We start from the raw sequence: 24,887 nt of genomic DNA on the forward strand, positions 1-24,887 counted from the left end.
GCCACACGAATACTTTAATTCTTACTAATACGTAAAATTGCTATCAAGAAGAATATCTTTATAACTAAATATAGTATCCTATATTGAGGCTTAACAAAATGGTACAGGTGAAAGACATTCATCAAATATAAAAGATAAAACAATCTATTAATACGATTATTAATAGTCTATTGAAATGACATACTCTTTTCAATGAAATAGGTCTCTTATATTAAAACAGTAATCCGATTACGACTGTAAACACATTTATTGCTCGTTTTGAGTGTTTGATATATTTTTGTTTTATACAGGCTTTTGAAGCAGGCTTGCAGAATTGGCGCTTGTATCAAAAGGTAGATTAATAGATGCAAAATATCGGAGAGTATAAAATGTTCGCACTGGAAATCAGACATATAGCTATTAATGTAAAACCTGTGAAAAAAGTCTCTCGGGGTGTAATCGGACAAAAATCATTACACCATTGAAATCCCACATTCGTATAAAAGCCTCTTGTATACTTAGAGTTATAATTGTATAATTAGTATAAGATAATGCTTTTTCACAAGCCAAACCAAATACAGGGTCTCAAATGGATATTATTGGTCATGCCGGGTATTTATCGGACTATATATATGCTCTAGATCGAACACTATAAGTTTAAATTACGCTTATTATGCTTAGTATGTTTTTGGTGGTGGAGATTTATTCAGAGATTTTTCTTACTTTTTCGCAAATAAAACGAGATAAACATATATAATAATTTGTTTAGTAGCCATCGTTTTTAAAAGTTACATATACTAACTCCTTTTTTACTTTTAGGTGTCAAATATCTGGGACCTAGGGATGCTTCTCGTAATGATAACATCATGACGAGCGAGACGTTCATTTTTGATAATGTGTCAGTGGCGTTAAAAGCAGGCGACTTGACTGAAGATGATGCAAAGTGTATTATCTGTTGGTTAGAGGAATATTTTACTTCCACAAAAGGTACACATAACATGATATAACATGATACTTTTATTACTGGATTCTTATTGATCTGTACGCATGCAATGTAAAAATCATGTCATTTAATTGACTTCCTGCAAACGCAAATAATATTAATGCAATACGTTCATAATGTTAATAAGATTCTTTGTTTGACTTTTTACCCAATGCCAGTCGCCCTTCCGTTGTCACAATATCTCCTTACCACAGAGTAATTGTCGATAAACTTTAAAGAAATGTTCCTCGGGTGGTCCTTTCAAAACACTTCATTTCAGAACTGATATTAGTGACAACGAAAAAGAAAATATTTAAAAAAATCTTGTCAGATACTGCCAGCCCGATTTCGCAATATCACATACATGTTTCTTAGGTAACATTTTACCCAGATTGTTAAAATTATTCGAATTTTTCAAAAAGAAATCCGTTAGAGTCTAATAGAACTTGGTTCGATTATGCATTAACTTTACACAAAAGTTTCTGGCGGGGTGAGCGTCTACAAAGATTGTTCACATGAGTTCCACGTACGACGGGTTCACTTTTCTCTGTACGAATATGGTAGGAACTTTAAACATAGACTTGTTAGAAACTGCCATACTGCAAAATAAATAACACAAATGTGTATTTGCTGACCCTCTATCAAGTATGTTAGAATTGCTAGGATGAACTTATACGTTGATAATATTCCTAATTGCGCATTAAATCCGTCGGTCGAAGTCTGTCTGCCGCCATTTTTTAGTAAGGTAGAACGTCTTTAGTTCGACTACTCAGACCTCACAAATGACATCGTTGAAAGTGGAATCCTTGACAAAAAATGTATATTTTGAAATGAAGCAATCGTTTCTATTCCACTCATTACTTAGGTGCAGTCACAACAGCTTTATTAAAGAAGTGTGGTCAACTTCTAGCAGATGAATTAGACAACATAAGTAAGTATTGTTTTCTTCAACAGTATTAGCATCTTTTTTTTCTGACTGGTATCCCTTTAAGGATACTTTATCCAAAGTGAAGCCACTGTATCATTTTGCATGAAAACTGGTCCCTTTTGTGTTTCCAGAAATGTATGTCAATTATTTGAAAATCTATGTCTCATGAATGCATTTTCTTATTTTCCTGTACCTTTTTATAAATATTTTACTACAGTTGTGTAAATGTAGACAAGAGCAATTTTAGTATTCAAACATTTTCAGAAGAAATAAATATTCAATTTAAATCAAATTAATTATGAATATGAAATGCAACAGGGATGCATTGATTTTCATATCATAATGACTGATTCTTTTCAATAGATTTAGTAGATTTAATTGGATGAAAATTATTTTATTGGAAATAATGCCGAGATGTAATTGGTCTAAAAGGGTATGTTAATAAAGAAATGAAAGGTCAAGTTCAACTGGAAAAGCCAAATTTAATGAAAGCAGCCACCCGTACAACACTTTAAATTGGAACAATCGAATGTGTAAATGTAAACAAGATCATACAGAGTGAGCATATTTAAGAAATGAAATGATTTTTTCGGTGTTCATGCGAAATGAACGACAGAATAGGATCGGCAAATCGCGCTAGCGATTCATGTTTAATTTGCCGATCCTATTTTGTCGTTCATGTCGCATAAACACCGAAAAAAAAGTTTCATTTCTTATATTTACATTATATTTCCTTTCCATTCGTAAACTATATAATATTATGAATTGCATATACCTTGTAGCATTTAACATTAAAATCAGCTTCCTGGCTATTCTGAACAACTGCGACGTCATCTATGGAACGTTCTCCCTGACTATACGCGGACGTCGTCAAAACAGCGGTCGATTATCACTAAGCAGCGATGACGTAACTTTTGCGCCTTTCCTTTTGCTGTTCATACGAAGTGAACGTCAAAAATTTCAATGGAAAAGGATAGGGCAAATGTAAATATGTACACATAAACATAACTGAATGCATGCTTAGGTGTCAGTTATGTTACGGTCGCGTACGCATAGCTTTTAAGATAAAAACCAATCTCTGAGAACAGCGTCAGGAAATCATCCATTGGCTCAGTGGTAAGAGCTTCGGACTTCCACCGTGCGAGCCGGTTTCGAATCCCTGTCACAAACTGATATACGGGCCTCAATGTGTCTGTTGTGTAAATGCAGGTATTGTATCTTTTTGTAAATTTTTGAGTTATTGAGGTAAATGTCAGATATTTTGCATGACTTACCTCTCATGTCTTTCTGAATTTCATAACTTAAATTTCCATGTAAATCTTATTAAATTCGGTTCAGTAATAAGAAAGCTGATATTTTATAAACTTCAGAAATTTATGTTTTTTATCCTCAAAACCACTATAATGGGCCTTAAATTATCAAGTTTAATCCGCGCCAAAGTAGTCATCTTTCCCGGTTATATCGTGATTCCCGTGAAAAAGAAAATAGTCTGAGTCCACGCATATGCCGTGAGTCCCATGAAATTTAGTATTTGCCAGGACATAACCCGAAAAACAGACTGGACTAGATATGCCTAGTGCACACCATTTTCGACATTAGACGAACTTACGCCAAATTGAATTTTTCTGGGTAGAAATTTATGCTCGATCGAGGTAAGAAATTTACTTTTTAGATTTTTTGTATAATTTTTGAATTACTTTTTTTATTCAGTAAATTTTTGTTCATTCTACAGAATTTTGTAACAGATTTACTTTTCGGCACGAGATAAGCTAGTTTCGGTATATCAGGGTAATTTATTATATTTTTCAGGCTTTTGTAAATTATTTCGAAAGAGGAATCTAAAATGTTTCGTTTGTATAAGTTGTAAGATTTGTACTGAAAATTGTGTAACATGATAATTGTAAACTCGTTGTCATAAACATATGTCAAACGTTTCTTTGTTAATTATGGAACGCCGTTACTGCATTGCATTGTAATGTATAAATCTATGTGGCAAGTCTAGTACCGTGTAAGTAATATGTTATTGTAATTTGAAATTATTGTGTGCCGGTCTAAAGCGTATCGATAAAATGTCCGTTTTGTTGAATTGAAATTGATATTACCTTCAAACTAGCTATTGTATAATGTTTAATTTGCATTGCGTTGTGTTAATTTGTAGGTGTAAATAATAGCTGTAGTTTATCATTTCCGTATCTATAATTTTTCATCATAAACTTTTCATCACATTTCTATACTTTAAATTTAGACTTGTAAGTAATTATTTTTTGAAATAATGGGAGTAATAAGTGACGTATTTCAATCACGTGACGTATGAATAAAGTAGCCAATATATTTTGTATAAGTAGCACGAATTATTTATGGGAGCTTACGGAGGTATGGTGTACCAAAAGGAGCAATTTTATGCCCTGACTTGTGTTTTGCTATGGTGCTTACCATATGTTATATATTTTAGCTTCTTCCACCAGACGACTTTACCTGGTGATGTCACGACTCAGAAGTACAATATCCGAGGTTATTTTATCTTCACTCGCCTGGATGTGATTTTCCCAGTGCAGAACGATTCGCCCCATGGTTGTGCCGTAAACCGCAAAGACGATGATTTTTGTGATCCACTGAAGTCAGCTCAGGGATGCAAACACCTACCATCATAGGGAGTCCAAAACGGAGCCAACGTTTTCACGGTTTATAGGGACTTTATTTGAAGATATGTTGTTTATTCTAGTGCTCGAAGTTAACGGAAATACCTGTGTCACGGAACTGTTAGTGTTAGGACTTTATACCTATTAAAAAGAGATACTGAGCTCAGATTTTTTTGGTTTACTCTTTCCTACAGTAATTTTTTTTTCACTTTTCATTTATACATTGTACATAATCATTTTCTGTAAATAAATTTGTCAATATTCTGATGGGTGTTGGTTTGTTCTGGTATTTATTGTCCCCGGTCGGTACGTCCATCCTGTCACAATCCCGCCACAGACACTTGGAATTTTTCATCATGAATTAAATTCCATCCAATTCAGTTTCTGTTACGCCCGTAAGATGGAGTCTCGTCCGTCCGGGATTTGGACTTTTTATGCCAAAATTGCTTACACGTTATCATAAATGATGTCTCCTTTGAGGAGAGAAAGTGTTACTGTAATATCTGTATAGCCAAAAATGTACCAGTAGGCGTGGCTTAAAATAAGGGAGTTCTAGGATAGTCCTGAATTTCAGTACTAGAAACAGTGTAAATAAACCAATATAATCCAACGATGTTCTCTTCCTATACCTCGAAGTTTAAAAACCTAACACCCTTCCATCCGTGCGAAGTCCACGAGTTCTACCCGTCATAGGCAGATATTTTCGTGATGCAATTCTATCTTCTTCAATTTTTGTTACGCCCATAAGTTGTAAGAATTATAATATTTAATGATCGTTTTATTTCAAACAGAACAAGATTTGACCACAAATAAGATCGGATTTACGTCTGCACCGGGACTGAAAAGTGAATTCATAATGCATGTGGCTGTCAAACCGTATAGTGTACGAGAAACAATGATTAAATGTTTAAAAAAAGCAGAAGAAGAAAAAATAGAAAGTGTTGCTTTTCCAGCTCTTGCAGCCTCAAGAAAAGGTAAATCATTCCTCACGTACGTCGTTTTTATATCATATCAAACACTTACTATGATGCCTCCTAAGTATTCCTATGACAATGTCTAGCAGAAAGTGTGAAATTATTATAACTTTTCATAAACAAAGTGCTATAGTTGGTGATGATTAAAATTGATACGTAAATTGAAGTTCTTGGTCACATTCGATTTTGGAATAACAAAAACACAAGTAAATAACACAAAGTACAGTATTGTATGATAGCGTTATACCCATGTCTTTTTTATATCTGACAAGTTTTAAAATTTCAGTAAATTATACAGCTTCATCATCACTTGTTGCATTGTTTCTCAGTTAATTCTTCTTTACTACACCCTTATGCATTACATAGTGTGTCTCATTCAACTCATTTTCATATTTTATAAATATTTTAAAGCCAGTAGTTCCATACTAGCAGTTTTGTATGGCGTACCGTTTTGGTCAAAAGTTCCCAGATACCACCAGTAGTAATAAAATTATACTTGCAGATATAAAAATTGTACCGACGGGTATAATTATAAACCTGCAGGTATAGCTTTATATCAGCGGGTATAAAATTTGTACCCGCAGGTATAAAATTATACCTGCAGGTATAAAAATGGTACCTGCGGCAATAAAAATTGTACCTGCTATATAAGAATTGTACCTGCTGGTATGAAATTATACCTGCGGATAGGAAATGTACCTGCGGGTATAATTTATACCTGCAGGTATAATTTTGTATCTGCGGGTATAATTTTATACCCGCGGGTATAATTTTGTACCCGCAGGTATAAAAATTGTACCTGCAGGTATAATTGTATTATATCTGCAGGTATAACATTATATCCGCAGGTACAATTTTTATACCTGCAGATATCAAGATTATGCCTATAACAATTGTACCTGCGGGTATAAATGTATACCTGCAGGTATAATTTTATACACGCGGGTATAATTTTGTACCCGTGGATGTAATTTTATGCCTGCAGGTATAATTTTATATCCGCAGGTATAAATTTGTACCCGCAGGTATTATTAGTTACACTGCTTGTTGGTGACAGGATACGGGATAAACGCTGTCGAGGAAATCCATATCAGGCGAGAGCAGGTATAATTTTGTTACTAGTAGTGGTATCTGGGAACGTTTGACCCAAATGGTACGCCACAGTTTTGCACGAAATTCTAGCTATGTCTACTGCGCGCCAGTTGCATTGAAACATCCCAATTGCGCGCTCGTGCTGAATTTGGTTTAGTCATGCCACTCAAAAACAATAGTTATTTTAACTTTATGCTGTCTTTCGAATGAATCAATCAACAATGTTTCCAATGACAATAAAATTTCACATACAAAAAAAATAATCGTTGATTGCATGCGCTAGTGAATTTCGTGGGAATTACTGACTCTACGGTTGAGCGATTTAAATCTAAATAAAGTTCTTCAAATATAATTTGCTATTAAGAAAACAAGTCAGATTTATAAATTTAAGTTTATCATAAAAAATACCCCAGTTACATATCTGGATAGTTTCTTTTGCTGTTCAGTATTTTTGATATTTAATAGTTGCATGCATTCAGTGAAACAGAACCATGTAACATTTCATCTTTTATAAACTCTGTTATTCTTCCCATGTATAGATTCCTTTATACAGCCTTCAACCGGCGATACATATATAAAATGATACCCATTTGATATTCCCAATTCTTTAGTGCTATTGTCATCATAATATATGTGGAATGAGACTAGTACATAAAACATAGAAATTGCTCCACATTTAAAATAAAATATAATTCGTATTAAACATGCTTGAAGTTTAGAAATTAGCTTTAAATCTAGCTTAAATATAAAGGCTGACAAATATGATTACGTTTACTTTGATTTAACCAGAGCGTATTTTCACCCCAGAAGATACCGGTATTATTGTAGTTCATTCTTTTCCGACGATTGTAAAAGAAAATAAATATTTTCAAATAGAATTAGAATTTACATTCTTCAACTTTAGAGTTTGGACAGTTTCCATTTAAAATTTGCATGACGGGTTATTTCCTCTTTTTGATATTAGGTGTGATTGATCCAAGTGCAGATTTATTAAGCAACATGATGTATTGGAGTGCTGGAATTCCCGACGTTTACACAACAAATGAAGGTATATTAATATCGATATGCATTAAAAACTTCGAAAAAGAACAAAGTGATATAAATTCAGAGGCGTTTCGTATAAAGTCCTACTGAAAGAAATCAGTCAAGAAGGAATATTTCAATCAATGCAAGAATAATATGAAAGACATACGCAAGCTACAAATGTAAACATACGTTTCATATTGATGCAATACCAGCGAAGGTAGCAGAGATAGCATAGCTCTTTGTGAATAGGCAGTCTGGTTCCTTAACGTGGCCTGTGTAGGGGACTGATACATACAAAGCCCTCTTTCCTGGAAGGAGCCAATGCTGGCCTCTGGTTAGGTGAGGGAGACCAGAGTGTCTCAGAGATGTCGAGTGTCTGTACTGGTATTCAAATCCCGGACCTCTGGATTGACAGTCAAGCGTTATATCACTAGCTCACCAGGCCACCTGTTGAATCAGACTGCACTTTTCTTGGTTTGTAGTAAGCTTTAGCTCAATTCTTCCTGGTGTGGAGAACGTCTTCTGTCGTATTTTTTTGCAAAGCTTGACTAATCAATATAATTATATGTATTCCTAAAACTCCAATATGTATAATCATTCAATATCTTTTGTGTCGAGTTATCTGGGACGGATGTTTTGGTCAGTTTCATATACATATACTATACCAGAATGACATTCTACTGTGATTTTATATATAGTAAGGTCCGCTGTAAATTATCCAAACTGAACTACTTTTCAGAAATAATTCTATTAAAACGACATACAAGTAAATGCTGCTTGTTAGAAATGTTTATGATATTGATTGTTAAAGAAAACAAAACGCGTTCTCTCTCTGCTTTCATACGTCTGTTTTTATATTTCATAAATGCAATGCCTCAAACGAATGCAATTGATATGTTTTTATTTTGTACATTATTCAGGCACTTTGACTCTTTCGCAAATAAGTAAAGAAATGACCAAAGCTGTAAAAGAATTTGCAAAGACCAAACCAAAATACCTTACTGATATTCGTTTTGTGATATACCAGCCTTCGATGATGGATGATTTTCGAAAAGCTTTGGGAAAGGGCTTTGATGCAAAGGACAATTTGGCGGGTACTTTTTTCAAAGGTGCAAGGTATTGTATCGGTAAGCATGTCTCTAATCATGACCATTTGTTAACGGCACCAAGTTTCAATCTATGTCGGTCTTCTGAAAAATTTGGTGCACTCAAGACGAAAATTTAATGTCATTATTATAGTAAAATGTAAATGACTTATTGTTTAGAAGAAGTACCTGGATGTACAAAATAATTTCACAACATTAGCGCTAAAGACGGTAATCTAGATTAAATTCGGTCGTGCACATCTGTTTTTGAACACCTCGCCAGTGATGCCTACATATCAGTTTTACTTGCCGTGCGAAAGCACATAGACATTTTTCATAGGTACCGAATTGTTTGGCAGGACCAATTTTTTTCAAAATAAAAAAAAGTGTTCCCATGAGAAAAAAAAACAAACAATTATTTCACTGTTTCCATGGCAACCATTCATTATTTGGAAATGACAACCATAAAGACAATAATCAATTATATCTTGGTCAGTTTCGGTGATAAAACAATCAAAATTGTATCAAACTGGGTCTAAGACAGTATTTTTTGTTAATAAGCTAAATTATGTTCAAGAATAACATTTGTAAGTTTGTTTGTTTGTTTTGGGTTTAACGCCGTTTTTCAACGGTACATTTTTGTGTATTTCATTTATGTAACGGTGGGCAGTTAATCTAACCAGTGTTCCTGGATTCTGTACCACTACAAACCTGTTTTCCGCAAGTAACTTTCAACTTCTCCACATGAATCAGAGGTGAAGGACAAATGATTTCAGACACAATGTCTTTTATCAAATCGTCACGGAGAACATACGCCTCGCCCAGGGCTCGAGCTTACGACCTCGAGATCCGAAGATCTGCGCTCTCTCTATTGGGCTAAGCGGGCGGGCTGACATTTGTAAGTAATTAAACTCAAGGCACAAACTAGTTTTAACCCGGTCTTAATGTCTCTCAGTGTTTTCTAAAATAGTATTTTGTTACTTCGTTGGTAAAATGTTTTACTTCAATTAGGATATGCTTTACTGATTTGCACGAAATGAACCAGTGTCACAGCCAACGTCTCAGGAAAGAAGATATCATAAAAACTGAAAAATTAATATAATTAATGGTTATCAATAGATAGCGATTATGTGAGCTATCGGTATATTGCTTGGAAATATAGAGTAAACATTAAACGAATGAGGAATCAGTATGTAAAATACTTTACTGGCACGCGAGTAGTCCCCGGACAGCAGTAGTCCCCGGACACGTTCCCTCAACGCTCTATTTTCGCGATTCGTCTACATATTTTTGTGCCTAATCATACAGACGTTTGTTTTGGATAAGTTTATCAAGTTTAGTTTTTCACAGTTAATCATATGAGTATAATAATCGTGGAAATCCTTCCGTATGGTTACTTGTTTACATTTTCACTTGCGGGGCTTCCGTTTTTATTGCGCATGCGCAAGAAAGGCCTGTCTGGAGGGTTTTAAAATAAAGGCTACATGTCTTTACTTCACGACTAGAAGACGATACATACACTTTCAACAAGAAAACTTATTTTCTTTGTGACAACAATACTAATATGCCAAAATATTTCGTAATTTGTTCGATTAGCCAGTTATTGTCCGTAACTTAAGCATAATTATTCTATTTTCTGTTGTCGCACTTTTTCGTGTGGCGGGACAAATAAATTTGACGCAAACGTTCGATCTTTTTACAGTTATATAAAACATCATTTGTCTTTTTCATAATTCCAGCTCATATGGGCAGTTCCCGATAAATATATTTATGAAAAAATGGTGTCCGGGCATTACTATTGAGCATGTTAAAATTTGACATTCTACAGACCCCTTTTCGGGCCTCGCTAATTCCCCGCGAATGTGACGTCATTTCACAGGAAAACCCCTAAACTGGTAATATTGGAGCTAAGGTATGTATATATGTTAATCGTTTTTATTCTTGATATTGTTTAAGCTTTTGAGGACGAAATATATGCGATTTCTGTCCGGGGACTACTCGCGTGCCAGTACACATGTTACGACACCATTTAATTAGCCTTGTTTTGTTGCATCATTTATCTAGAATATATTCTGTTTTATAAGTCATTTTTAATTTTCATACATTTACAAATATGATGACATGATATGAAATTATCTAAACTAAGTGCCTGTTTTCTATTTTCGATTTGAAATATACAAGATGTCATTAGGAACATTATAAAGTTTATCACATTTTTTTCGTTTTACGTTTCTTTCAGTGATACCAAAACTAACTACCTCTAAACTGACTTGTGTTTTGAGATTTTTCTTGTCAAGATAAATATGTAGTTTATTCTAGATAAATATGTAGTTTATTCCATAATTGTTGTACGCAGTTACATTCCCAAAACAAGTGTTCTAGTGTTTCAACACATATATTGCAGTAATAAGATACATTGATTCTGTTAATGTGTATTTAAATAGTGATTAGTTTATTGGGAGAATTCTCATCAGATGTTAGTATTGAAAATTCGTATTTTTGTATCCGGGGAGGGTGATCACGTGACTTTTGTTTATGATCACATTGTGTCCGCTTTAATGGCTGCCCCCATGTATTTTTCTGCAATTTGTCATTATAGTTGAACATATTTTACCGATCATGTTCCAGCCTACAACTTTCCGATTCCAACGATGTATTATTTTGCTATGTGAGTGTTTTTCTATTTACCACGCAGAGATTTTCAAAGCGGTGATTTTTCTCTTGAAAAAGTGTAATCACATTGAGTCCCAAATTCAAAAAACACATTTTATGCATCTTTACAGTTTCGTTGTTGGTAGAAATCGACTGAAAATGCACCTCAATCATGTATTTTGCTTCACATGCGACTATTAAATGTTTATGTATGTTTTCTACAACGTTCCAGGGATTCATGTCTGAATGGTTACATTACGTCATGGTCACATTGTATCCAATAAATTTAGTAAATTGTGTACATAGCAATTAATTCCAATCTTCTATATGATAATGAGTCTTTTTAAGTGTTTTAGTGTTGCAATTCAATAAAGGTATACATAAAAGTACTAAACAGGTAGTCCAGCAGTACTTTCGAGCTTGTCACATAACGGCTAAAAGAAAAAAAGTATTTTTTTAGATAAAGTGTCAATGTATTTATTGTTTTGTAAGCTAGTTTCTGTTTTACATCAATTTGGACCTTTAATTAACATTTTGTACCAGAGAAGACTTTATGTATTTACGGAAACGTTAATGAACCTTTTTTACACGTATTCCTCATTGCCCAATTTTGTGTCGCTCAACAGTCTTGACTAAATTTATTCTGCATTTTATTTAGAATCTTTTGGCATCATTTTCAAACTGTTTTCATGCAAGTCTATCAAAATTCATCATTACTGGCACACATTTTAATTGTCTGTGCATTCAAATAAATATTGTCGCCAAAGCATTGATCAGATACGTTACCTTCATCTGTTAAATCTGCTAAATTACTATGAAGTGAAAAAAATGTGAAAAACCTTATCTCTATCAATAATGTGCACCCATTACATACAACATTTATAATAGGAAATTTTGATAAACAGTATGTTACTAGAAATCAATAACAAAATCCACATACATTATTGAATGATTGATGCATGATTTCACAAACAGCAATCGATTTGTTATTTTCCCTTACAGAAAATAAGAATTGCTGATAAACATTTCACCTACATGAATAAATATAAAACGAAGTTGAATCTAGATGTTGAGACCAGATAAGTGAGGAACTGATACTTTAACGTTATTTTAAATTCGGAATGTTCCCTATGGGGAACATCAGAAGGGATGAAGATCCAGCAATATAATAGGGTTATTATAACAGTAACTTGATCTGGGATGCAGTATTCGGCTCGAGTGGATTTTGCCAGATCGGATCTCACGAGGCGCGCAAGCGCCGAGTGTGATCCGACCTTGCAAAATCCACGAGAGCCGAATACAAAGTCCCAGATCCAGCTACTGTTATAATGACCCTTTTATTATATACCTTTACCATTTTTATCCTTGTTTTGTTCTTGAACGAAATCTTCAATGTTTATCGATATTAAATGGAACGTAGTAAAGTTTTTATGTGCGCTATTTATAGAAATGTGTCGGGTCATGCATATTAATGAAAATAGTCCGGTAGCATGCAATACGGAAGGTACAATACGGAATTTAAAAGGTACAATACGGAATTTTTGTCTGTCTGTTAATATTTAATTGTAAAATACAAGCCGATTTTTTTTACAGAATTTATATAGGTATATAATAAAGGTCTTTATTTAAGATGATAGCTATGTCAAATTAATCCGAAATTATTATACATATAAGTTCATGCTATCAACGTTTTCATATTTTGATGACTTTAATAATCTTCTATGCTAGCGACGGTCCTTTTAGTAGTCATTATGTACGTAGTAATTAAATCGCCGAAAATTTAAGTCTTTTGAACTACCAACTATTCAAATTAAACTATTCAAATTAAGATTGCCACCATTTTCCAAATTTTGCAAATACCAGCCTTAAATTCTATTCTATCAAACATGTACATAATTATGGAAGAGGTATAGCTCTTCAAAAAATAAAGCTATAACAGAAATCACATGATACTGATTTAAACATGTTACATGGTCGTACGAGTAATACTAATTGGTATTGTTGTAATATACATTTAAAGTAACGTGTGAAACATACGTTTCATTCATTTTAGGATGTAGCATACTTATATTATTTATTTTTATTTTGTTGGATTTAACGTCGCACCGACACAATTTTAGGTCATATGGCGACATTGATGGATGGTGGAGGAAGACTCCGGGTGCCCCTCGTGCATTATGTCATCACTAGCGGGCACCTGGGTAGAACCACCGACCTTCTATAAGCCAGCTGGATGGCTTCCTCACATGAAGAATTCTATGCCCCGAGTGAGGCTCGAACCCACATCGATGAGAGGCAAATGCTTTGAAGTCAGCGACCTTAACCACTAGGCCAAGGAGGCTTAATGATATTACTACGGAATAAAGCACTTAACTAAAGAGTTTTTACAAATATGTCATAAGACATCAATGCACCTCACTTGCGTGATCCAAAGAAATCGTGCTGTTTGTACATATGCATCTATGCATGTATGATGTCTCACATCAACTTTTAGAGCATATTTCTGTTATACGGTGTACAATGATGTTATAATGTGTCCTCCTGTGTAGTTCTGAATCATACGTTACCGAATTTAGATAAAGGTTGTTACTATACTTCATGTTTTAAACACAGTTCCGTACCGAGGTAATCATTTTTGTATATGTAGCAGTTGAAATGCATCATATTTTGAATGAACTAATTTGTTTATTCATTTGTTAATAGTTTTGAATAATTAATTATAACTCAGAACTGACAACAATGATACCACAATCACAATATGAAGAAGAATCTCATCTAGGTTTTCTTAAGGAAAAGTAATATGATTGCGTAGTTCAGTAATTCCGTCCCATAGTATAAGTGATATTTGAAAATCACTATCATCAAAGAAACAGAATTATTTAAAGAAACCTGTTTTACCAATAACCTGTTTGACCTATAATTGTGTCAGTTTCAGTAATGAGTACAATCTTACTTCAATAGATATCAAAGCAACGCATTAAATTATAGAAACATCTATCTTGAAATCAATGTTCTGTGTAATCTTGGTAACGTATGTGTCGTAAGGTAAGTTTCATTGCGTTTTTGTAATGCTGTAAAAATTGGCTGAATAGGTGCTTTACTATGCCAACAAGCATGATTTATGCATTAGCCTAGAATAATAACATACGAAATATGAAATTGAATAGATGACCATTAAAACCCAGGTAACGTATATTTGATTATTAGATGCCCTCATGTTTTGTATGTCTTTTGAACGAAAGTCAAAAATATTCAGACTGCGCACACACTGTAGCCATGTCTACTGCTAAGTATCAATATGCTATCTATGATTGAAGCAGAAGCCACAAAATTGCTAATCTATGCTAATTTTACAGTGTTGCTGAATGATGCCTCATGTTTTACTGTCGTTTGTCGACATCCTTTACTTGAGAGGAGTAACAGGGCTAAGTCAAACAATATTATAACGGTCATGTGTGCATGATCAGCAAACATGGTTTATTTAAATTAAAAGCATACAAAATGCAATTGTTGGAATGTTTTCAATGTTGCTAATTCTTCGAGGTGATTCATTTGAGTGGCAACTGTTACGTATGTTACATTTTAAAGTATCTTTATCAACTAAAAGCCGAAATTGTACAAGTAAACTTACCTTGACATCTAAAATAAAAGAAACTATTTGTACCTTTCTAAATGAAACACAAATAGGCTCGATTTATTGAGAAACACCATGTGATCAGTATGTATTTGTGTGCACTATGTCTATAACCTAATGCAAAGTATTATATTTTGTCATGAAAATATATAAAACTATGAATCTTTATACAATTTTATTGAATGATGTCTTACTAAAGATACAGTAGTTTTGATAATATTATGAGTTTCTTAAAATGGCACATGTATTGTGTCTAGACACGTTTAATGCGTCAAGACAGGTCTCATGTGTCCAGGTACGTTAAATGCGACAATGACAGTCCTGTTTGTACATGTATTTGGACAGGCACGCTTTATACGACACGTCTTACGTAACAATCTACGCCTGTTGTGCCCAGGTACGTTCAACACATAAAATGACCAAGAACCTGTAATGTGACAAGGCACGTCTTATTTGACCAGGCACAGTTAATTTGATCAGGGAAGCCAAATATTTAACAGGCTAGTTTAATAATCTGCTTATTATGCAGGCTCTTCTACTGATCAGGAAAAATGTAATGTGACCAAGCACATTTAATGTTAGCAGGCGCGTTTAATCTGATCAGGCAAGTTTAATGTGACCAGATAAGTTTTATGTGAGCAGATGTATTTAATGTGAGCAGGCATGTTTATTCTGATCAGGCAAGTTTAATGCAAATTTAGTGTGATCAGGTAAGTTTACTGCAACTTAATGTGATCAGGCAAGTTTAATGCGAACAGGCCAGTTTAATGTAGGTGTAATGTTATCCGGCAAGTTTAAAGTGATCATGCAGGTTTATTGTGATCAGGCAAGTTTAATAAGAGCCCGCACGTTTAATGTGAGACGGCAAGTTTAATAAATGTTTACTGTGATCAGGCAAGTGTAATATGATCAAGCAAGATTTATGTAGGTACTAATTTTATCAAGGTTATTGCGGAGAGGCATATATAATGTAAGCAGCACTTTAACTGTGACCAAGTACGTGTAATGCATAGGCACGCCTAATGCGTTAAAGCTTTTAAGCCTAAAACAGCATTATTCATGATTTTAGAGGAAATTATTTAAGGCTCAAACTGTGTCTTTGGCTTGAAACGTAAGAAAAGTATCTTTATTGAAAATACAGTATTTCAAATACAACATTTTTTTTCTCTTGAATTCATAAATTTTGTCAGTTATTTGTTTTTCAAAATCTCTTTCAAATGACGTTTTTATCGGTATTTATTCTTTGGGTCAGTAAAATGAAAAAATTAATGCATGATAAGAATATGTAAATACGATAAATACCCTAAACGTAAGCAGACAGTTATAAAACGCTCTGTAAATACCATAAAATAGACTGGACTAACAAACGGCCTGGAACGTATGCGATATAGTACAGGCTCAGGTATTTACCAGACTGAAGCGATCGGAATGATCTTTAATGTATTTGTAAACATGGTAATCCTCGCTTTTACAGTAAGCTGTAAATGCATGCGGCCATGCAATATTTTGCGTATCCGATGGTAACTGATTTTGTGACATTCGCTGAACGACCGCTTCAGGTCTGTAGTGAGCAACATCGAACACCGTAAACGTAAGCAGTCAGTGCATAAACGTTCAACAAATACCATAAATACCGTAAACGTTAATGATCAGTCCTGTTACGTTCCGTAAATACCGTAAACGTTGGCGATTACTTCCTTTAAGTTCTGTTAATACCGTAAATACCATAAACGTTATCGGACAATACGGTAACGTTCCGTAAATAACGTAAACGTTAGCGATCAGTCCTGTAACGTTCAGCAAATACCACAAATACCATAAACCTTAGTAGTTAGTTCCAAAACATTCCGTAAATACCATAAATACCCTAAACGTTAGTGGTCTGTCTCTAAACGTTCCTCAAATACCTTAAATGTTAATGATCAGTCCTGTTACGTTCCGTAAATACCGTAAACGTTAGCGATCAGTCTTGTAACGTTCTGTTAATACCGTAAATGCCATAAACATTATCGGTCAGTACTGTAACGTTCCCTAAATAACGTAAACGTTAGCGATTAGTCCTGTAACGTAAATCATGTAAGCGTTAGCGGTCATGAAACGTTCCGTAGATACAATAAATACCGTAAATCTTAGCAGTCAGTTCCGAAACTTTCCGTAAATATCATAAATACCGTAAACTTTACGAGTCAGACCCGAAACGTTCCGTAAATATCATAAATACCATAAACTTTAGCAGTTAGTCCCGAAACGTCCCGCAAATACCACAAAAACCATAAATTTTAGCGGTTAGATCTGAAACGTCCCTCAAATACTATAAATACCCTAAACGATAGCGGTCAGTCCCGAAACGTTCTATAAATACCATAAATATCGTAAACGTTAGCGGTCAGTCCCGAAACATTCGTTAATTACCATAAATAAAGTTATCTGTCTGTTTCAAAACGTCCCGCAGATACCATAAATACCCTAAACGTTAGCGGTCAGTCCCAAAACGGTCCATAAATAACTTTAATACCCTAAACGTTAGCAGTCAGTCCCGAAACGTCCCGCAAATACCATAAGTACCCTAAACGTTAGCGGTCAGTCCAGAAACGTTCCGTAAATACCGTAAACGTTAGCAGGCAGTCTCGAAATACTCTGACAATACCATAAATACCCCAAACCTTTGCAGTTAGTCCCGAAACGTCCCGCAAATACCACAGATATCCTAAACGTTAGCGGTTAGTCCCGAAATGTTCCGTTAATACCATAAATACCGTAAATGTTAGCTGTCAGTCCCGAAACGTTCCGTAAATACCGTATATATAGACTGTGATTTAAACAGGATTGTAAATGCCTGTAAATACCATTATGCAGTACACAATGGAGTACAACTGGAGAAATAAGTATTTGAAAATATGTCTATATGAAGAGTTCACCTGCAATACTTGATCAAGAAGTTATGCGTAACATCAACCAGGAAAGCACCCACACTAAAATAAAATCATTAAAAACATGAATTTATTTATTGAAATACATTAATTTGTAGGTAAAATGATGTCAAATACTAACGAGGAGCAAACGGAAAGGAATACCGTAACCTTTGATATCTTGTCAACGAGTGATGAAGTAATTCAACAAGCAATAAGAAAGCTAGACTCCTCTCTGGAGAAAGAAATACTGACAAAAACTTTCAATGACGATATCATCCAACACCTTGATGAAAGCCAGGTTTGGTTGTTCGTTTTCAAATCATGAATGGTTTATTTTTTATAGAATCTTATTTTTACACATTATAGTTAGCCGTTTACACAACAATGATTTAAATGCCTGTAGTTTATTGCACTTTTGCAAAATACTAAACATTACATTTTTCACTGTGGAATGTTAATATATGTTTTGTGACTACACTGAAAATTTAGTATATAAGGTATGCCCTGAATAATGGTGAGTATTTCAAGTATTCAAAACAATGTTACAGCAATATGCTGTATCCAATGAGAGACTTGTTTGCAAGATTTAAATAACTTTTACCGTGCCGACTTTTTAATAAATTTTATATAATTCATGATATTTCCTCAAGCTCAAGTAGGGACAAATTTTAAAATGATTGCCACTGTCCAAAACGTTTCCAGAGAATTAATTATACCATAAATTATATTAAAAGGAACGGCAAACTACTGGTAAACAACTATTGAACACAAATAACACTGTGAATATCATTTTTTTTCTATGGTGCCTCAAGTAAAAGGGTTTAATGAGACATAATTTTAACTCTAATTTTGAAAAATTAAGCTCGTGTTCTGTAGGACTGTTTTCAATTTTGCTCATTCTATTCAGAAATAACCTTGGGGCAGAAGTAAGAGCTACATATATTTCTTCCACAATATGTCATCTAAAGAGTAAAAACAAAATAGAAATCTTAAACCGCATGAAACACAGTATTTTTAAAGATGTTTAATTCCGTCCCATTCTGTTTCAGAGGTATATTCACTTTGTACAACAAGAAATCGCTTATCAAATTGAATACTCTTCAAAAGGAGGTCTTACATAGGTCATACCTTAAACTATAATTTGTTTTCAATTAAAATCATTCTTATTTAACCAAAGAGGTATTCACCAGTAAAAAGTACAAGTGAAGAATCTAAAACTAGCTCCAATTTACATGAGCTGTTGTTATCTTGTTACCTTCATTTTTTACAAAGCGCCTGGCCAGAACTGACTCTTAAGCTCCTCCAGACTGGTTTCTCTCTTGGGCCCGAATCAAAGTATCTGTAGAAGTCCGAATAAAAGTTACAGACTTAAGTTAAGCTCTACTGTTGGATAAACAGTTACTTTACTGAAAATCTTGAAATTCACTGCTTGCATACTTTGCCGGTAGATCATATCTGTGTCGAATCTTCTATCTCTGCTTTTCTTATCCAGTTTAGTCTTGAAAGAAAGAACACACAATCACTCAAAACAATGTCTTCATCAGGTTTGTTCGATTTATCAATACTTCTGGCGAGAAGGGGTGTTTTCCTTAGAGTCTTAGAGTCAGCAGGTTTATAAAGTTTGAATAAATGTCCGAGAGATAGGTTGTCATTAAAAGCAAAGCACTTTTCAGAATTAATGTTTTCAAATCCATGCACAATTTTTAAGATTTGTTTTATAATCGAAAACGTTCTCTGTACAGAAGTTGGGTACATCTAGAGATTTCACTCCTTTAGTATAGGATAATTCTTACAACTGGGGAACAATTCGTGTTGCTCGATTCTGAATATTTTCAAAAAGTTGGAGTTTTTAGTTCAAGGATACTCTTTAATCGGCAATGGAACGAATCAAACTTTTGTAAATATAGTAAGAAACAATTGTTTGGTCATACAAGCAAATGTTCGTTTGATTAAACCTGTAACTTTCTTTGTCTTATTGACAACATTTAACACATGATCGTCAAACTTCATATTGTTTTTGGAATATGATACCTAGATCTCTCTCTTTTTCAACAGTAGGAATATTTATATTATTATTGTTACTGTCTCTCATTTCATACTTAAATTCATGTCTAATGTGACCAGACTGGACAGTTTCGCATTTGGGTATAGAGAATTTCGAAAACGTCTTCTTATTAGTCACAGAGTTTGAAAAGATCCTCCTGTAATGAAACTTGACCTTTTCTTTTCCCTATTAACTTTGGTGTCATCTGCAAAAATTTAAGAGCTGCATTCCGTTCTGATTTTGAATCTCCTACACAGACTCTTTGTTAGTCCCGTACTGGTTGAAAACTAGTTTCGGGGACTTTGGAATGCATTTTTCATTCCGTCCGTCTGCAATTTCGTGTCCGGTCCATAACTCATCATTATCATTCATGAAGTGATTGTAATATTACTTGGCACAAATGTTCCCCATGATAAGACGACGTGTCATGAGCAAGACCCGGATCCTTGGCTCAAAGGTCAAGGTCACAATTAGAGGTCAAATGTCAATAGGGCCTTTTTCCTGTCCGCTCCATATATCTGCCATCCATTAAATGATTTCAAAATTACTTGGCACAAATATACTTCAGAATAAGACGATGAACAACTTTTAGACCTCTAGCTCAAATGTCAAGGTCACACTTGGCAGTCAGATGTCTTACAGGGTATGAACAGGGTCTGTTTAGTGTCCGGTCTATAACTTTGTCATTCATAAAGAGATTTTAATAATTACTTAACACAAGTATTCTCCCCATGATAAGATGACGTGTCATGCGCAAACCCGGAGCCTTAGTTCTAAGGTCAAGGTTACAGTTGAAAGTCAAAGGTCAAGAGTGTTTTTCCTGTCCGGTCAATAACTCTGTCATCCATAAAGGCATTACAATATTACTTTGCATAAATGTTCTCCATGATGAGATGACGTTTCGTGCGCAACACACAGAATTCTAGGTCACACTTGGAGATCAAAGGTCAGTAGGAGTTTTATATTGTCTGGTCTATAACCTTGTCATGCAAAATAGAATTTAAATATCAGTTGACACAAATATTCCCTTGGATGAGACACGTGTCTTGCACAAAACTCGGGCCCGTAACTGATAGGTCTAGGTCACACTTGGAAGTTAAAGGCCAAAAGGGCATTTTTTCCTGTCCAGTATGTAACTCAACAACCCTTAGAGTGATTTTAATATTACTTGGCACAAACTCACCACCCAATTTGAGACTACGTGTCTCACGCAAGACCAAGGTCCCTAGGTCTAAGGACAAGGTCACACTTAGAGACAAAATGCCATATACAAGATTGACCTTGCTTGGAGTATTTCTTCTTCGGGCGTGGAGAGATTTTAATGTAACTTGGCACAAATGTTCACCATGTTCAAAATGCTATTTTTATAGTTTGAGTTAAACAAAGCAAAAGAGTATATGTTCGTGCTACTTTCATAATACTCATCCGTGCTGCTTTCATCAGCAGAGCTATCAACTTCACTTTCATAATATATGTCCATATTTCTTTCGCTCGAAGTGTTATTATCAGAGTTATTGTGTTTAAAACAATCGACCTCTTTTGAGACAAAATTAGTAACAATTGAAAAACTAACTGTAACTTCAGAACTAGGTTGAACAGAAGTAATAAACGTATTAACAGGTTAATCATCAGTCATAATATTACAGGTGAAAAGAGTCGCCTGCAAGGTCGATTACACTGGTTGGACCTGAACCGCCAGCGTCACAAGCAATTCCAGGGCGTTGGCCAGTTGCACCATCTACATTACAAGCTTTTTGTTCTTATCTACTTCAATAGTTCTCATCCTACGCGCAGCTCTAATTTTGTAGGCTTCTTCTCGCTGATTTTTGGTGAGATCACTCTGAAAATAAACGAAACTCATTATATACAAGTTTCCTTAGTAATCTAGATTTATCAGTCATCTGTTGTTCTATTTCCACTGATTTTACAAAGAATAAACTGATTTATTCTGAGTCATAAATTTCCAACCTAATAGTATCACTAATTTCAACTTCTGGGACATTCAACATTGAATATTCTACTTTTATCATCAGCCCGTCTCTCCTCTTTAATAGTTCCCTACTGGTTGAAAACCAGTTTCGGGAACTATAGGAATGCACTTTTCCGTCCGTCATTCTGTCCGTCCCTCTGAGCCCACGAATGAACATTTGTTGGGTACAGAGAACAATAGGTAACTGTAAATTCTATTCATTCCGTAGTGTTTATTGGGTACTTTTTGTTGCATATTGGGTACTTTTTAACAAAAGGAATACCCAATAAAGGTCCATCTGTAGGAACGTCCGTCTATCCGTCCATCCGCAATTTCGTGTCCGGTCCATAACTCTGTCATCCATGAATGGATTTTAATATTACTTTGCACAAATGTTTCCCATGATAAAACGACATGTCATGCGCAAAACTCTGTCCCCTGTCATAAAGGTCAAGATCACAATTTGAGGTCAAAGGTCAACATGGCACTTTTTCCTGTCCGGTCCATAACTCTGCCATCCATGAAGTGATTTAAATACTATTTGGCACAAATACGTCTCATAATAGGACAATTTGACATGCACAACTTTCAGTCCCCTAGCTTAAAGGTCAATGTCACACTTGGCAGTCAAATGTTTACATGGCATAAACAGGGTCTGTTTCTTGCCCGTTCCATAACTCTGTCATTCATTAAGGGATTAAAATAATTCTTGGCACAAATATTTACCATGATGAGAAAACGTGTCCTGCGCAAACCCCGGACCCCTAGCTCAAACGTCAAGGTTACAACTGGAGGTCAAATGTCAACCGGGTTTTTCTTCTTTTCTTCCTGTCCAGTCCATAACTCTGTAATCCATCAAGGGATTACAATATTACTTTGCATAAATGTTCTCCATGATTAGATGACGTGTCGTGCGCAACACACAGAACTCTAGCTTAAAGATCAAGGTCACATTTGGAGATCAAATATCAATGGTTTTTTCTTCTTGTCCTGTCTATAACTTTGTCATGCAAAACAAGATTTAAAGATCAGTTTACACAGATATTGCCCTGGAGAAAACAAAACATGCGCAAAACCCGGCACTTAGCTGAAAGGTCTAGGTCACACTTGGAAGTCAAAGGCCAAAGGGCCCTTTTCCTGTTCAGTCTGTAACTCAACAGTCCTTAAAGGGGTTTTAATATTACTTGGCACAAATGTTCACCACCATGAGACGGAGTGTCATCAGCAAAGACCAGCTCCCTAGGCCAAGGTCACACTTAAGAGACTAAAGGTCAGATACAAGAATGACATTGTCTAGAGCATTTCTTCTTCATGCATAGAGGGATTTTGATGTAACTTGGCACAAATGTTTACCACTATAAAGCAGATTGTCATGCACAAATAATCAGGTCCTTAGGTCTAAGGTCAAGGTCACACTTAGAGGGCAAAGGTCAATGCCACACTTACAAATCCAAGGTCAAATTCAAGAATGACTTTGTCCGGAGCATTTCTTCTTCATGCATGGAGGGATTTTGATGTAACTAGGAATAAATGTTTTCCACTATGAGGCACCCTTTATTTAAGAATAACTTCCCTTTGTTGTTACTATTAATAGCTGATACCATTACCTTTTATTACTAGCCACTGGGAAAATTCGAGACCACTTTTCTGTGGTACAACATGCATGCTACATCCAAGTTTTAGGTGTATGTTGACTTATCTCTACCTGATAAAGAGTTTTGTGTGAACTTATATAGAACTTTTTTAGGATTTACTTCTAACAATAGGGAAAATTAAGTGCCTTCCAGTAGGTGATTTTGTATTGCATGGCAATATTTCATTTACTTTCTTTCCTTTAAACTCTTTTCAATATCGAAATAAACTATATTTAGTTTTCGACTCTCACTTTCGTTCTGTCCATTAAAGACTTCATTAACTAGTTCAGCCACACATGCTGCACATGGTACGACAGGGGCAGAAACCTCATCGGCACTATTTCTCCAAGATACCACTTCATTAGCACATGACCTACAATTCTCTATTATTTCACAAGGGAAACAATTCTAGCTATAAGTTCTTTTTTCTTGTTATCCTGTGTCGTATTACAGTCTTGTAATTTACTGATACGGCTCAAAGCCATCATATAATTTGGAATACTTATTCAGCAATCCACTAAATCCCACTGTCTCTACTGTTGACTGCAGTGTTATAATTACATGATTTTGAATTACGTCTTCCCCTTGTTTTTGTCAGTGTAGGGGTCTCGTGGCCCTCTTTCTTTTTACCGCGTCCTCTACCCTCTATTTGAGTGGTTGGGGTAATGACTTGTTGGTAACAGAGTTCAGTTTAAGGTTTGCCCGCAGAATTTAAACTATATATGCAAGCTGTTAGATAATTTAACAAGAGTTCATTAAACCACTATTTTGATATTTCTTCTCTAAAATCTTTAAATGTGTGTAATTTTGATTATTGTAGAAAGTATGTGACCACCCGATACATACAACTTGGAAAGACCTTTTAAATCGTAACAAATGACGAAAAAATACTAAGTGTAAAAGATATTGTTCGCTACGATAAGTATCAACGAGGGGCGTTCAATAAATACCCGGAAAAGTGCTCTCAATTCTTCATGTATCATCAAAAATAAATGAAAATGCTACAAAATGTAGACTAGGGAATACTGAGTTGATATGTCAAAATTAGATTGTCTTTGGATAAATGATAAGTAAATGCGAGTCCCCATGGCAACGTCATGTGACGTCATCCGGCCCAAATTTGTCTCTTTTTCTATTTTACATGCGCTAAAACATTACTTTCCACTTACCTATTTTTCGAGCAACCTTTTCTTAAATTGGGTGAATATTGATATGAAAAGTAAGCGTTACGCCAATAACGTCAAATTATAAATGTGACATCATTAAAATATTTGGCAGGCAAACTGAGTTGGTCGTTGCTTGAAAATCAGTGTTGAACGGAAATGTGAGATAACATT

General features: G+C 34.8%; 1 protein-coding gene across 1 annotated transcript in view; it reads left to right on the plus strand.

Moving 5' to 3' along the window:
• Positions 1-308: 308 nt before the first annotated feature.
• Positions 309-24,887, plus strand: part of LOC123530927 (protein mono-ADP-ribosyltransferase PARP14-like) — a 37,508-nt gene continuing 12,929 nt past the window's right edge. The window contains exons 1-7 of the mRNA XM_053517248.1: positions 309-332; positions 799-966; positions 1,827-1,892; positions 5,320-5,502; positions 7,559-7,642; positions 8,541-8,747; positions 18,020-18,201. Coding sequence (XP_053373223.1) covers positions 846-966; positions 1,827-1,892; positions 5,320-5,502; positions 7,559-7,642; positions 8,541-8,747; positions 18,020-18,201 — 843 coding nt within the window. The 5' untranslated portion in view covers positions 309-332; positions 799-845. The remainder of the gene's footprint in view (positions 333-798; positions 967-1,826; positions 1,893-5,319; positions 5,503-7,558; positions 7,643-8,540; positions 8,748-18,019; positions 18,202-24,887) is intronic.

The sequence above is a fragment of the Mercenaria mercenaria genome, chromosome 11 (genome assembly GCF_021730395.1).
Source record: "Mercenaria mercenaria strain notata chromosome 11, MADL_Memer_1, whole genome shotgun sequence".
Lineage (NCBI taxonomy): Eukaryota > Metazoa > Mollusca > Bivalvia > Venerida > Veneridae > Mercenaria > Mercenaria mercenaria.